The 13,847-nt window shown below is 41.1% G+C and overlaps 2 protein-coding genes and 1 long non-coding RNA gene across 4 annotated transcripts; 2 read left to right on the top strand and 1 right to left on the bottom strand.

Annotated features, from left to right (window-relative positions):
- The first annotated feature begins 1,051 nt into the window (after positions 1 to 1,051).
- On the top strand, positions 1,052 to 8,141 carry LOC108953102 (uncharacterized). Of its 2 annotated transcripts, none has more exons than XR_010514673.1 (3): positions 1,052 to 1,286; positions 2,218 to 2,382; positions 7,799 to 8,141. It is a non-coding gene; the product is annotated as an uncharacterized LOC108953102 (long non-coding RNA). The 2 variants fall into 2 exon arrangements; XR_010514674.1 differs by lacking the exon at positions 7,799 to 8,141 and adding an exon at positions 6,620 to 7,792.
- LOC135677366 (protein JINGUBANG-like) lies at positions 2,924 to 4,964 on the bottom strand. Its single transcript, XM_065189619.1, has one exon. The coding sequence runs from the start codon at positions 4,891 to 4,893 to the stop codon at positions 3,712 to 3,714; it is 1,182 nt and encodes a 393-aa protein (XP_065045691.1). The 5' UTR covers positions 4,894 to 4,964; the 3' UTR covers positions 2,924 to 3,711.
- A 909-nt stretch (positions 8,142 to 9,050) lies between the features above and the next one.
- Positions 9,051 to 13,826, top strand: LOC135677365 (uncharacterized). Its single transcript, XM_065189618.1, has 5 exons — positions 9,051 to 9,408; positions 10,938 to 11,868; positions 12,071 to 12,166; positions 12,481 to 12,617; positions 13,343 to 13,826. Exons 1-5 carry the CDS (start codon positions 9,167 to 9,169, stop codon positions 13,527 to 13,529), a joined length of 1,593 nt encoding a protein of 530 aa, XP_065045690.1. The 5' UTR covers positions 9,051 to 9,166; the 3' UTR covers positions 13,530 to 13,826.
- Positions 13,827 to 13,847: the final 21 nt, after the last annotated feature.

Below are 13,847 nucleotides of genomic sequence, written 5' to 3'. Positions count from 1 at the left end.
TCCACGACTCGGCATATCTCACCGTCGGACATTGGTCGCTTGCTACGCTGGAATGCAGCTTGGCATTCCCTGGTAGCTCAAGATGGCCAGAGAGCCAACAGCGATTCCGGTCGTCGAGGCTGGAAAACCTTGCTGCGCACTCCGCGAAGCCTGGGCATGCCGGGAACTGATCCAAATGTGTCAGGGCCAGATTGCCTGCAATAGTTAGCCCTCCCATGGCCTGAGGCAAGCGTCGACGAACGTTATCCAGCTTGGAAAGATCGCCTTTTGGAGACGAATTCCCAGAAGCATCCGTGAATTGGGACTGCGGTGAGACCTCCTCGCTCGAGTCGTCGATTCTCTGCGAACGTGCCCCGAGCTCACGGAAGCCGCAGCTCTTGGCAGGGGCAGCTGAATTAGACGACTGCGACGACATGAAGGAACTCATTGCCGTCCCAAGTTGGCTGTCGGGATCGATCGATGGAATGAATCCATCACATCATCATGAATATTTTTTTTTTTGAGTTATTTCAAATTAGAAGAATATTTTTCTATCATATATTCTCTCTCCTCTCTATACTATCCACTTATCGTATACTTATACAAACATTTAGAGGAAGCGAGGAATATCTCAAATTTTGCTACGTGCTAACTCTCTCGTTAGTATAAATTTTGTCGATAATACCAACTTAATACCTATATTCTTACCAACTTAATACCTATAATCTTTTTTATCATCTTTTGCTTAACCAATATGATCAAAGTAATTGATTTTTAACATATTACAAGGCATGTAAATAATAGTTCTCATTCTCTTGCCTCTGCAGGTGATTTAAAGTTGTATCCCCTACCGGGGGGCCTCCACCAAAGGTCTTCCCATCGAATGGAGTTTGGCCACGGAGTCGGACTCACGTGGGCTCCACAGGTGGCCCCGCATCCACGCGAATTGCCGAGAAAATGCTCGTCACGGCCAGACTTGATTCACGAAATCAGTCGCGACACAGCACCGCGAACCGACCCCATCTCATCCGCCTAACGTCCCGCTCGATATGCACCACGTCAGCCTTTCGTTGTGTCGGAAACGGAAGTCGATCTCCCAATGCAACCGCGAGGAACGCCATAGGAATAATGGAAGGCGGGTGGGTCGCGCTTTCCTCCGCAGTCCTCTTCCTCCCTTCGGCTTCTCCCGCCTCGTCCTCCAAGTTCCGCACCCTCTCGCCACAAGCAAGCAAGCGTGATCGAAGCGATGCCACCGCTACCACCACCGCCCTTTGGCTCGTCGCCCAGAACTCATTGGGCCTCCTAAGGTACTACTCCTTCCCCATACCCTCATATAAAAAATAGAACCCTCCTCTTTATGTATCTTGGTTACAGCAAAATTGGGTAATTGTACGGTTCGAGAGAGAATTGATCTGTGAATTGAAATATTAAAAAGTTCGGTAATTAGGTCTAATACTGGAGTGCATTGAAGAACATTTAGAAAAGGCCAGATTTTGACTGGAACTGCGAGTTAAAATTATCCGATTATGACCTCCATGACCATAGGTCGAGTAATAGTCTGCTGCTTAGCTGCAAGATTGGCAGGGCTCCTCGATGTGTTGGTATTCGGTTCTCGGTTCTTCTCTATGCATGAGCAGCCTAGAATGTACATGTTTTGAATACTGTGGCACTCTAAATTAAATGTATTTTTTGATGATTGTACATTGTATTATGTTTTTTAATTAGTAATCATTATGCAGTTCGTAGTTTGATCGATTCATTGGCCACTTAACACTTCATCAAGATATCTACTTCACCGGGATATGCATCATCATTTTTCATTACTACTGTCATATTACGTAGTAGAGTGATTCTAAAACATGTTTGGGTGTAATCTCGTTCTCTCTGTTTTTCATTTTTGTAAATCCTACTAGTTTCATCATTATTTTTATGTTTCATATACAAATTACACACAAATTGTCGAAACAATTCACTTTGTGTTAGATAACTAAGTACTTCATCTCAGCTCTTTTTTGTTTTCCATTTCTGATTACCGACTGATATGTTTTCCACCTTTTCCGTGCTACCATTTCAAGTGACATGGGGGATCTCCATTTGGTTAATTGAATCAAACTAGTAGAAGAAAGCAAACGAGTCAACAGATTATCTTAGAGTTGGATCTTGATTTAATGTCTATCATTGGTTGGTGTGATTACTGTAGAAATGTTGTTTCATCTGATGATGAACTACTTGGTGAAGGCTGCAGCATCTCCAACTTGTATTTGACAACACTCGATCCAACTGCCAGGATGCACTGATAGATGTGAAGGTCATCTTTCACCCTTAGTTAAGTTCCCACTCAGATCTTGCAGCAAGATAGATCCGGAAAACCCTACCAGTGCAAAACTTACACTCACAGGAAAGGTATGATAAAAGATTATAGTAAGAAAAAAGTCTGCAAATTGTTTTCTAGTTTAGTCTGCTGCATTTCATTCTTTTGTTCTTTTTTTTTTAATTATGCAGCACTAATTTATTCAAATTGTTAATTATGCTTTCGATAGTTTTATGTGCATGACAAAGAAATTTTTGTTGGAATTACCAGAGTTAAACTCTTGGACTTAGATATATGGTCATAGAAGATTTGATACAGGTTTCAAATTTTTTGTCTGATGCGGCTATACATCTGAAAACATATATATCTTTGCTAAAATCAAAAGGGCAAGTGTACCACTTCAAAGATTTATGACTTGATGCCTCATGAAGAGTTCTCACAAGTGATCTTAGGGTTTCTGACTCTAAAGGGAACATTTGATGCACAGTTTTGTTTCATCAATGTGTAAAAAAAATTGCACTACCCAAAGTGTCTATGTGGACACTCTACCTAAATGTCTCGGCACCACATAGGTTCATCTATGAGTTATGGAGTTATTAAAATGAAAGAGATTATGTAATGTTTCACAAACTTTTGGTTAATGGACATTCCATTATGGAGGTATGCTTAGAACTTAGGTTTAAAGTTGTGGGTGTAGAAGGTCTTCACAGATTAAATTCCAAATTTATCATTCATATTGTGCCTCAACTTGATGTGAGGCCTTTGTATTCTGTAGTGAGCTTTAAGAGTGCATCTGTTAGTATCATAAAACTTTGGACATCAGGCTTTCTTGGATATTTGCAGTTTTAAAAATTATAAATTGATTAGTCTGATCAGATTATTCGATTTTAGTTTGTTTGATTCGATAAATCTCAATTGTTTTGATTCAATCTATCTTACTTTAAAGAAAACAATCTACTCTCTCTCTCTCTCTCTCTCTCTCTCTCTCTCTCTCTATATATATATATATATATATATATCAGACATAATTGATTCATCATTTGGGCCTACTTTTGCAATACATATGCATCACATAAAATAAACCATGAAGGGTGTGACACAGTGATGATGAAGTGACAGTACAACTAATCCTTGTTGATATGCTCCTCATAAAGGTACTATAGTGATAGAACTCGGCCATTTAATCATCTCCTATCATCTATGTTACGTGGTTTCTGGATAACATGTGGCCTTAAAGGTTCAGTTCGTTCAATTAGTATTACTTTGAACTGTGGCCAAGCCAATGGTAGATGGCCGTAAACCCTTTTTTGACTGTGGCCAGGCATGGCCATGAACGTGGTCAAGCATCCCGTGGGGAGGACGATGGAGTATCATCTTCGATCTAAGAGAAGCTGTACTTCCAAAGCCAGGGAGGTGTCCTCCTAAGAGAGAGAAGGAACTGAGAGTCTCCACAGCTTTAGATCACAGTCCAAACCTCCACTGAGAACCAGGCATGTACTGCTACTGCTGCTGCTGCTGCTTTCCAGCACCACCATCGCCAAGCTCTTGACCGGCCCTCCGTGGCCTTCCATTACGGCCAAGCAGCAGTGGCGCCCCTTCTGCTCTCGTCCTCTCCTCCACACCCTCACCGTCCTATCCGCCGAGCCGCTGCAGACCACGTCCCCGGCCGCCACAAGGCACAGGATGGCCCTCCTGTGTCCCCTGAGCTCCCCGGTGGCCGCCATCCCCCCGCTGCCCCCTTCCCACACCACCACGGAGCGGTCGGACGCTCCCGAGTACAGCACTCGGTCGTCGGCGCTCAGCGCCAGCGCGTTCACCGCCGACCGGTGCCGCTCCAGCGTCTGCACCAGCGAGTGCTTCCCCTCCTCGCCACTCCTCCTCCACACGTTGATCTTGGCGTCGGCCGAGCCCGTATAGACGTGGCCGTTCCGCGACACCGCGATAGCGTTGATGGCGTCCTGGTGGGCGCCCGCGACGGACTCTATGCACCTGAACCCGGAGGTGCGCCACACCTTTAGAGTGCGGTCCCAGGAGATGGAGTAGAGGAGCGCGCCGTCGTGCGAGAGCGCGAGGCCGGAGACGGCGTCAACGTGGTGCACCCAGGAGCACTTCTTGTGTCTGCGGACCTGCACATAGTTCTTGGGCGACAGGAAGCTCAAAAACCGGTCCATGGAGGTCGGCAAAACTGCTTTCAGCTTGTAGCAGCGCTGCTCCCTCTGGGTTATCTGCCACACGCGGATCTCGCCGTCTTGGTGAGAGCTGAACAGGTTGTCACCTGACACAAGAAGCGATTTCACCGGGCTCTCTGTTTGAGCCACAGTGAAGCTCGCAGGATGATCAGTCCTCGCTGTGGACGACGAGTCTAAAAGAACAGATGGCCAGACTCTGATCTCTTGGTCGGAGCCGCCGCTGTAGACGGACGTCCCATGAACAGCGAGGGTAGCGACGTAGCAAGCGTGAGCTCTAATGGTGGTGACGCACTGGTGGTGAAGACAGGGATAGCTATGGGAGTGAAGGGAGAGGGATTTGGGCGGAAGATGGTTGCAGTCATCATCATCATGATTGCCATTACAGGGAATGGAGCCACGAGGTGCTGTGCCCATATGTGAGAAAGAGAAGAAGGAAGCATCGAAAGGGAGGCCAAAGGAGATGCAGAAAGGAAACCTCGCCTAGTGATTTGGGGCATGTATACTGTCCTATATATATCTCATCATCCTTCTTTATACTGTAGGAAGAAGAGAGAGTGTTGCTAGAGAACAATCACAGCACATGCATCAAGCAAGAGTGGGGGATGTTAGGTCAGTGTTTGCCCTTTGTCCGCTAATCTTAGGAGTGATTCATGCAACATAATGCAAAACAATCTGAAGCATGATAAACATGGGAGTCACCGAAGCTCATGGAAATCTGGTTAATCTCTTGTTGGAATCACTTAGAACAGTGTTATGGACAGTGCCACGAGTACTAAGAGCTCGGTGCGCACTTGATGTTGCCGAATTGACATGGTGGCAATGCAGCAACACGAGAGAAATATTTCTCACACTCTGGTCAAACATACAACCCCTAAAGCTTTTATGGTGGTCAAATCGCTTTCTTGACATCATTCATTCTACCAACTGTGCCACATAATTCACTGAAATTTAGAAGTAATAATTAAGTGATGACACCCAAATTTATTTCTGAAATTGAAAGAAAATCAATATCTTTGTTCTTGAGAAGTATTTGTTGTTCATCAGCAAGTTTGTTCTTGTATTTATAATTATCAGTGTCAACACACCCTCTAAGAAGAGTATGTGTTCATCTTTCAAAGTCTCTGATTGTTTCCCCCCCAGAAGAACACCAATATGCTAAGAGTTCTCATTTTGTAGCATGGCACATTTGTCAAAAGTGGTGACTTTCTTCCACTGTAGAATACTGTTAACTTTTGCTCCACTGATGAACAAATCAACTTCATTTATTTGTCCTTCAAGTGTAGATGCATTTACTTTTTCTTCCTCACAACTATCAGAAATAATTTTTGTTATATTTATTATTATGTTATGTTGTATTAATTTGTGTATTTTCAGATTGAGATCATTTTGTCCATGAGTTAGTCTGAGAATCCAAGTGCTAATTTGTGCATTGTTTTATCTTAAACACAAAGCTTTATTAACCCATCTATTAGATAGCATTGGTCAAAGATAATCTAACTTTGATTAGGTTAAGGACAATTCAACATTTAGCTTGGAACATAATGCTAATTTAGGAAGTTCTTTTAGTTGAGCTACTCATTATCAGGTTAATGAAATTAGCTTGGTTTGGTAGGTGAAACTCCTATCTCTCCTCTCACCCTCAGAAAAGAAACAAAGCCTACCATTCCAAAGCTGCAGAACCATCAATTTAGCATCAACACTGTCCTCTGAGAAGTTCATCAAATCATAATCCAATGATTCCTTGTTTTGTTTCCAACGCCAATCTTCTGTCGCCAACTCAACTTCCATTAGAATGAGTTGCTCTCCACCAAGATCTTGGCATCAGGTTGCAGGTCACACTCGGTGCTTCAAGCAAGCATCTTCTCACACTGACACCTGAAAAGAGCATATCTCCCGGTTAGTGATCAAAATCACCATGAATCCATTGCTGTGATTGCTGCCAACACCACCACTTTTGTTGGCAGGCATCCTTCTTTTGCCACCAGACATGGTCAGCTTTTCTTTTCTAGTGTGGAGTCCTTTTGCTTCCACTCTTTCAGCAGAAAGACTCCTCTCCCAGCCAAAGACAGGGCAGTCATGATGTCATCGTTTCCATTTTCCAATACCAACCTGCAACCTCAATTCCTTTGCACTGTTGCAGATATTTCCATGGAAGCATCGAATATAGTGGCATTGTGGCAACTGCTTGAAGAAGACATAGAAGTTGTATGGATGTGGCTGATATTCCCAATCTAATATAGTATTTGGGTTCTGAATGCTTCACTCTCTACTGCATTGGATCAGATTAAGTGTTGATGATGTCTTGGATTGGTTATCCTTTAAAAAGATGTTATAATTTGAAATCCAATATTTATGCATCACTATCCACTGAGCAAATCTATTCATTGCAAGATATTTACCTCTGCATGATTCTTGTCCTTTGCCACCAGTGCTGAAAGATTGGTTACCTCAGAGGAGATCTGAGAGCACTTTGTGCAGAAGCCTCTACCTGTGACACTTGTACAATTTTATTGTACCTAACTCACCTAAAAGGGATTTGGCTGGCCACCAGGAGAGCTGCATTCCAAAGTAATAATGGTAGAAGGTGAAGGTGGAAAGGCATACATATGGATATCACCCAGGCTAATAATATCTTAAACACAAGCCAAGTAGTAACTGTCTGAGCAGAAAAGAACATACACAACAATTAATAGGAAGAACAAAAGAATCCCCTTAGATTGGTGTCAAGAAGTCCCTTCTTTCACCAAGTGTTGAAAGAATCTGAGGTTTGTTGAAGTCTATGATGAGCCTGGCACAAATGACAAGCATCTATGTAACCATTTTGTTGCATTTTGGCTCCCATCTTCTTTACTGCAATGTAGATCATAATTCTTTGCACAAGAGTTAACTGATAAGAGTTGATTCAAATATTTTAATGGTATCATGAAATGAGAAGCAGCTTAATGAACTACTACTACTACTATTACTACTTATGATGACCTTCTTTGAGAACTAAACTTGATTAATACAGTTCACTAAATAACCTGCTTAACAAAAGAATTTATACTGATGCAAAGAACTGTCAAAACTTGTAGATGAGAAAAGTTTGATAGTAGAAAAGGGTTTTGCTAGTTCAACAGCAAACAAAGAAATTTTTGTCATTCAAACATGGGCTGCTCTATTTTACAGTTTGACTTGATGCAATCAGGGCTGCAGCTTGGGTTGTTTGGTTTGACTATAAAATTCCTATTAAATTGTTTTAGCAGATTCTTTTTCTTGCAAATTAATGAGTCCATTCTATGCTGACTTTTATGTTCTCTCCCTTTTTTTGACTCATTAGTTGCAGTGATAGGGTGGCAGTGAAAGCAGCTAAGCTAACATGAGGAAAGATATGTTTGCTTACATTTCACTAGAAAAGAGTTGCTGGCTGAACTGAAAATTCCATATTATCTCAAACCTTCAAGAAGAATGCTTGAATAAAACACAAGAGATCTTTAAACCTATGCACTAATGTAACTAATATGTTATTCCAAGCAACAAAAGTAAGGTTTTTCTTTTCATGTACTTTCTCTTTTTAATTTCTTGTAATTCACCATTTCATTGCTTATGAGATGACTGGAGAGTTATGATTATGAAACAAACATAAAGCTCTGCAGAATCTGATGGGCACATCCAGAAGAGAGAATTGTGTTCAACCAATTTGCATAGCAAAGATATGAGAGGTATCCTAAAGAAACAAATAAAATTACTAGTTTATTTTGTGTGGATTTTAGTATATATATTATGTAAACTTTGGTATTGTTCACCAAAATTATCTGCCTTCTTTTTCCAAAAGATTGAGAAATATGCCAAATCATCAGTTCAAACATGCTGATGTTTGAGATACTTCAAACAAAGAGAATGCTGCATTCTGGTCTCATGTTGAGAAGAAAAAAAAGGAGAGTTGCATATAAAATTTCGATAAATAAAAAGAGAAAATTTATATATCATCAGGAATAATATAGTAAAAAAATCAAATAAATTGAATAAATAATCTTCATCAGTGATTAATAATAATATAGATTTAGTGAGTATCATAAATTATAATATTTTTTATTTTTTTGAAAAACATTTAGTCTCAAATAGATTAAAGAATCAAAGTCAAAATTAATAATAGTTTAGGGTCAATGCTAATTATAGACATCTTATATGTCGTTTATTGTAACAAAATTATTTTTTGTAGTCTAAAAAAATAATGGTTTATGATCAATAGTAAATCTTATTGAAACATTAATGACATTGTCGGTCTTATTTCGATTAAAGAGTTGACTCAAAGGCTAATAGCCACATCGCCATTAACCCCTTCCTTAAACCTTGCCACCGACTAGTCCGAGGAGTATTAGAGAAAAGAGCAGTCCTTCCCCCTCTTCTCATCCGCGCTTCACTCACCCACCTTCTTCGGCGACGACTGGCTAGCGGCCTTATGTTTAAATGGACCCACAGGCTCCTCAGGGTGGATCGCGGGTATGTTGGGTTCCAGGTAAGGAATGTAGTTGTGCTATTAAAAAGAGGTCCTTCCCTCGAGAAGAATGCTAAGCTTCGCCATTAGCAGCAGTGAGCAGAAGAAGAAGAAGAAGACCGGTTCCATAGCTCGCCCTGTTCCTCTCTGGCTTCCTTTTGAGGATAACGAGAGCGGTAAAGAGAGAGATATCTTCTCTTGGGTATCCCAATGGCGCGCGTCGATCCGTCCATTGCCGCCCCCGGCCGTCTTCTTCGGCTTCTCATCTACTGTGGCATCTTCCTTCTCCCCTTCTTCTTCTCCTCCTCTGTGGATGCCTCGGTGCACAGCTACGTCGGCGACAAGTTCGCTCCGAAAGGCAATGCCTTCGTTCTCCACGGCGGCAGCGAGGGCCTCTACGCCTCCCTCCCCGATCCCAACGCCACCGCCGGCCCCGGCGACGCCTTCATCCGGTATTCCCCACTTGTCCTCATTTGTTTCTACAGATCCGGGGCGCCTTTCATTCTGTTTGTGGGTTTTAGGGCTTTGTGGGGATTCGGGATGTCGAAAGACGGGAAATTGGGGTTGTTGGTGTAGGCTCGAGTTGTTCGTTCGGAGATCTGGCGCTAGGTGGTGCTTGGCTCTTGACATCATGGGGTTTCATTAGACTCAAATGCAGTTGCTCTCTGGGTCGGTCAAAGACTTGCTTTAGTTCGAAGAAAGAAAGTGCAAAGAAACGAAACCGATCCGGTAAACTATCATTGTAGCTCGATTCTGGTGTGCGCAACTGATGTAACACTAATCCAAATATCAAAATGAATCAACACATTGACATGGTAGGCAGTCATATGTCGATTGCCGTCGTCAAGTTTCCATGATGCTGAACTTTTTGCATAGATCTCTAACTTCAATTATTTTAGATTCTCCAGATAGCTCTCTTCCAGCTCTGAAGTCACATTCCAGAGTATTCAGGTGTTCAGATGTGGGTTCCAAGTTGCTGATTTGATTTAGTATAATTTGGTCCGGATTTTAATGTTATTTAGAACACTCAATATTCAAGCTGTGTTCATAATGGTATGACGTGAGATCTGGGAAGGAGTTTGTCATCTGAGTTTTCCAGTAATCTAGTAGTACTATTTTAAGTTGAATACTGTTCGATAGGTCCTTAGAGTTATTCTAGACCATATGAGATTGAGAAGCAAACATTTCTCTAAAGTCGCTTAGTGGTCAAGAAATGGGGAAGTTCTATGAATTGAGGGAGAAGTATTAATGATTTTTGAGAAGTGATTGGTTCCTCGTACTATGATCCTGTTATTTTCTTCCTTCTCTTATTCTTCTTATTATCTTTATGTAATTCTTTGCATAAGGTATCCCTTGTTCTCTCTTCCTGTGGCCCTCTACACAATTTTATTTTCATCAATAATCGGTAACACAAAGGAATTAATGGAAAAGTATCTATATATAGTACTAATATCATGTCTCCTGATTGAAGATCTGATGAACATTAGCTAGTTCATCAATGAGAGGTTGAGACGTTTCTCTCTGCTGCCAATTTTGCATACTGGTACAGTTTCTTGGTCATTTAGTGTTTTTTATTTCACTTAAAACTTGGGTACATGCCCTAATGAAAGCATTGGCGATATTAACTGAAATGCTTCGGCAAAAAGTGATATTATATATCTGCACCCTATCCTAGTGACTAGTGTTGTCCTAAAAGGACAATTAAGAAGGTGAGTTTTGGTGAGGCACCAGGGTTTGAGGCATAAATACAACCCTTCTGTGCATCACTGGCCAAACTTCCTTTGGCAGCAGACGTTTGTGCGGTACTGCCATTTTTGATATTATGAAGGGACAATTAGCTTGCAGGATAGGCTTCTTAGAGATTGTGATTTACTGTTTTTCTGAATATGATGCACAGAATATCCCTGTTCTGTACCAGGGCAGACACATTTTGACAGTTATTGTTCAACATTCTCATGGTTTCCCTTTCTTCTGCATCCAGCTTTGAGAAGATCACATTCAGGCGGCCTGAGCAAGCTACTGAAAATAGTAAAGACACTGATAACGTTATGGTACAAGCGATTGTATTTGAGGTAGAAGATCGGGAAACAATTGGTGGGTCAGCCTATGGTGGTCAACGAGCTGTCTGTTGCACAGCAGATCTGGCAAAATTAGGCGCCTGCACTCAAGGCACAGTTATCTATCGGCCCTCCACTCAGAACCCTAACTGGCCACAAGTGCTTGTTGCTAGTTTCAGTGGAAAGGATCTTGTTGCGACACTGCCATCCCACAGTATACCCATCACGAGAACTGGGATGTACAACCTGTATTTTATATATTGTGATCCAGCACTCAGTGGCCTGGCTATAGAGGGGAAGACTGTGTGGAAAAATCCCACTGGCTACCTGCCAGGAAGGATGGCCCCTCTCATGAACTTTTATGGATTAATGTCTCTTGCATTTGTGATACTTGGGATATTTTGGTTTTCACAGTACGTGAGGTTTTGGAAAGAGGTTCTTCCACTTCAGAACTGCATAACACTAGTCATTGCATTAGGCATGTTTGAAATGGCATTGTGGTACTTTGAATATGCTGAATTCAATGAAACTGGACTCAGACCAATGGGGATTACCTTTTGGGCAGTAACGTTTGGTACAGTAAAAAGAACAGTGTCACGAGTCATTATTCTGGTTGTTTCAATGGGGTATGGAGTTGTTAGGCCCACTTTGGGCGGCCTCACTTCTAAGGTGATCATGTTTGGAGCAACATTTTTCCTAGCATCTGAGATACTTGAGTTGGTGGAGAATGTAGGTTCCGTAAGCGATCTTGCTGGAAAAGCAAGATTGTTCTTGGTTCTTCCTGTGGCACTCCTGGATGCATTCTTCATTCTTTGGATTTTTACTTCTCTTTCAAAAACTCTGGACAAACTCCAGGTATTTGCAGCTTTCTGATTTCAACTCAATTGCTGTCACCCTTTGGTTAAACTTACATCATTTGTTTGTTGCATTTGCAGTCATAATATATGTTTGCTTCTCCTCGAGTTACTGTAGTTTGCATAATTTATACCAAAAGAATCTTTTGCTTGAATATGTCTCTAGAAGTTGTTTAATAACTCCTGTGTTTGTTCCCTAACAGGCAAGACGGTTGATGGCTAAGCTAGACATTTACAGGAAATTTACTAATGCATTGGGTGTTGCTCTTGTTTTGTCCGTCTGTTGGATTTGCTATGAGGTAATAGTCACCTATTTTGCTTCATGTTGAGCTAATTTAGGTTGCTAGACAGCCATGTATAAAATATACAACATTAGAGGGCACCAGTTGTTCTATGGTCTTGAGAGTTAATATTCTTGAATTAAAGGAATGTTAACTCAGCTCTTTGGCGTAATCTATGTTGTATGATTGAGTATCTTGGGTTTACTCTTAATATATTAAAATATTGTCTTAATTGGTTTTCGTGTACCATGCTAGGTGTTCATTTCTACGTTTACAGCCTCTTTGATTGGTTGTGTTACCCCAAATGATTAGGTTGTATTGTTTTTCCGCAGCTGTATTTCAAATCAACTGACATATACAACGAGCGCTGGCAGAATGCTTGGATCATTCCTGCCTTTTGGCAGGTCCTCTCCTTCTCTCTTCTCTGTGTGATCGCTGATCTTTGGGCACCCTCCCAAAACTCAACGAGGTAAAATCCTTGGATTTTGGGGATCCTGCAATTTGCTTTTCTTCAGAAATTTTATGTCTAGGACTTTGTTCTGGATGTTTCTCTTAATCATCTAAATATTGTCATAATAGAAATATCATTTTAACAAAAATGAAATGGTGCCTCTTGTCCTATTGTACTGTCGATGATAATACTGCCATTCATGAACATCTCTGTTTTGGAACAGTAGTATCCATAAATTCTATCATGACTCACCATTATTTGTTAGCTTGTATGAGAACTCTTTTCAACCTGAATTTAGGCTGTGCTAAAGTGTTGCTGTACACCAGAATATCTATTTAATCTTGATTTCAAGGATATGCTAAAGAATGTTTCCCTTGGGTCTTAATATTTACAGCAATGGATTGGACAAGAATGACAAGAGAACAAGATATCTGTCATCTGTTAATAGCTAGTCTCTTTCCAAATCTACAGTAGTAGTAAAGATTTTAACTGAGAAGCTGGATTGTTGTTCAACAATCCAGTAGTCCATTATTAAAAGAAAAGTAGGGTTCCAGACCATATATCTGGATATTAAGGACCATGATGTTTGATTGACTGAAAGATTGCTTGCGAATGAGACCAATGATTATAATCAACATGAGATATTATACTAAATGTCTTTTTTCTACAACCTCTGGTTTATATACACTCTTTTCTCTTTCCATTTTTCTTATAGGTACTCATCGGTTTTTTCTTCTTTGCAGATATGCTTACTCGGATGACGGAACTGAAGATTTCGATCGAGAGGATTCGCTCTCTCTAATAAAACCAGGACCAATTCCTTCAAAGGATACTCACGGTTCTGCAGCTTCGATCGATGCTAGAGCGGCCGTGACCAGCAACACTACGACCTCAAACAATGGAGACATCGAAGAAGATAAAAGGGAGTAGCAACACAGCAAGCAGCATCAACCTGTTTTACAGTAGCGATTTCACGTTGTCACAGGATTCCATCAGCTTCCATTACCCAGCAGTAGCTTATGTTAAAACGAATCCAATGAGATCCTCCATCTTTGTACTATTTTTTTTTTTTTTCTGTTGTTACAGGGACTGGCATCTACCAGTATGTATGATACTTGTTTTATCTTCTCATTTCTTGGCCCTTTATTTTTCTTTTCTTGTACCAAGGCTTTGTATTTAATTCGCATATTACATGAATATTATTACTGAGGGATGGTAAGATTTTTCGGATAATGTAAGTCTCCTTCT

The sequence above is a fragment of the Musa acuminata genome, chromosome BXJ1-6, assembly GCF_036884655.1.
Source record: "Musa acuminata AAA Group cultivar baxijiao chromosome BXJ1-6, Cavendish_Baxijiao_AAA, whole genome shotgun sequence".
In the NCBI taxonomy this organism is placed as follows: domain Eukaryota; kingdom Viridiplantae; phylum Streptophyta; class Magnoliopsida; order Zingiberales; family Musaceae; genus Musa; species Musa acuminata.
This window is presented reverse-complemented; position numbering and strand designations above follow the sequence as displayed.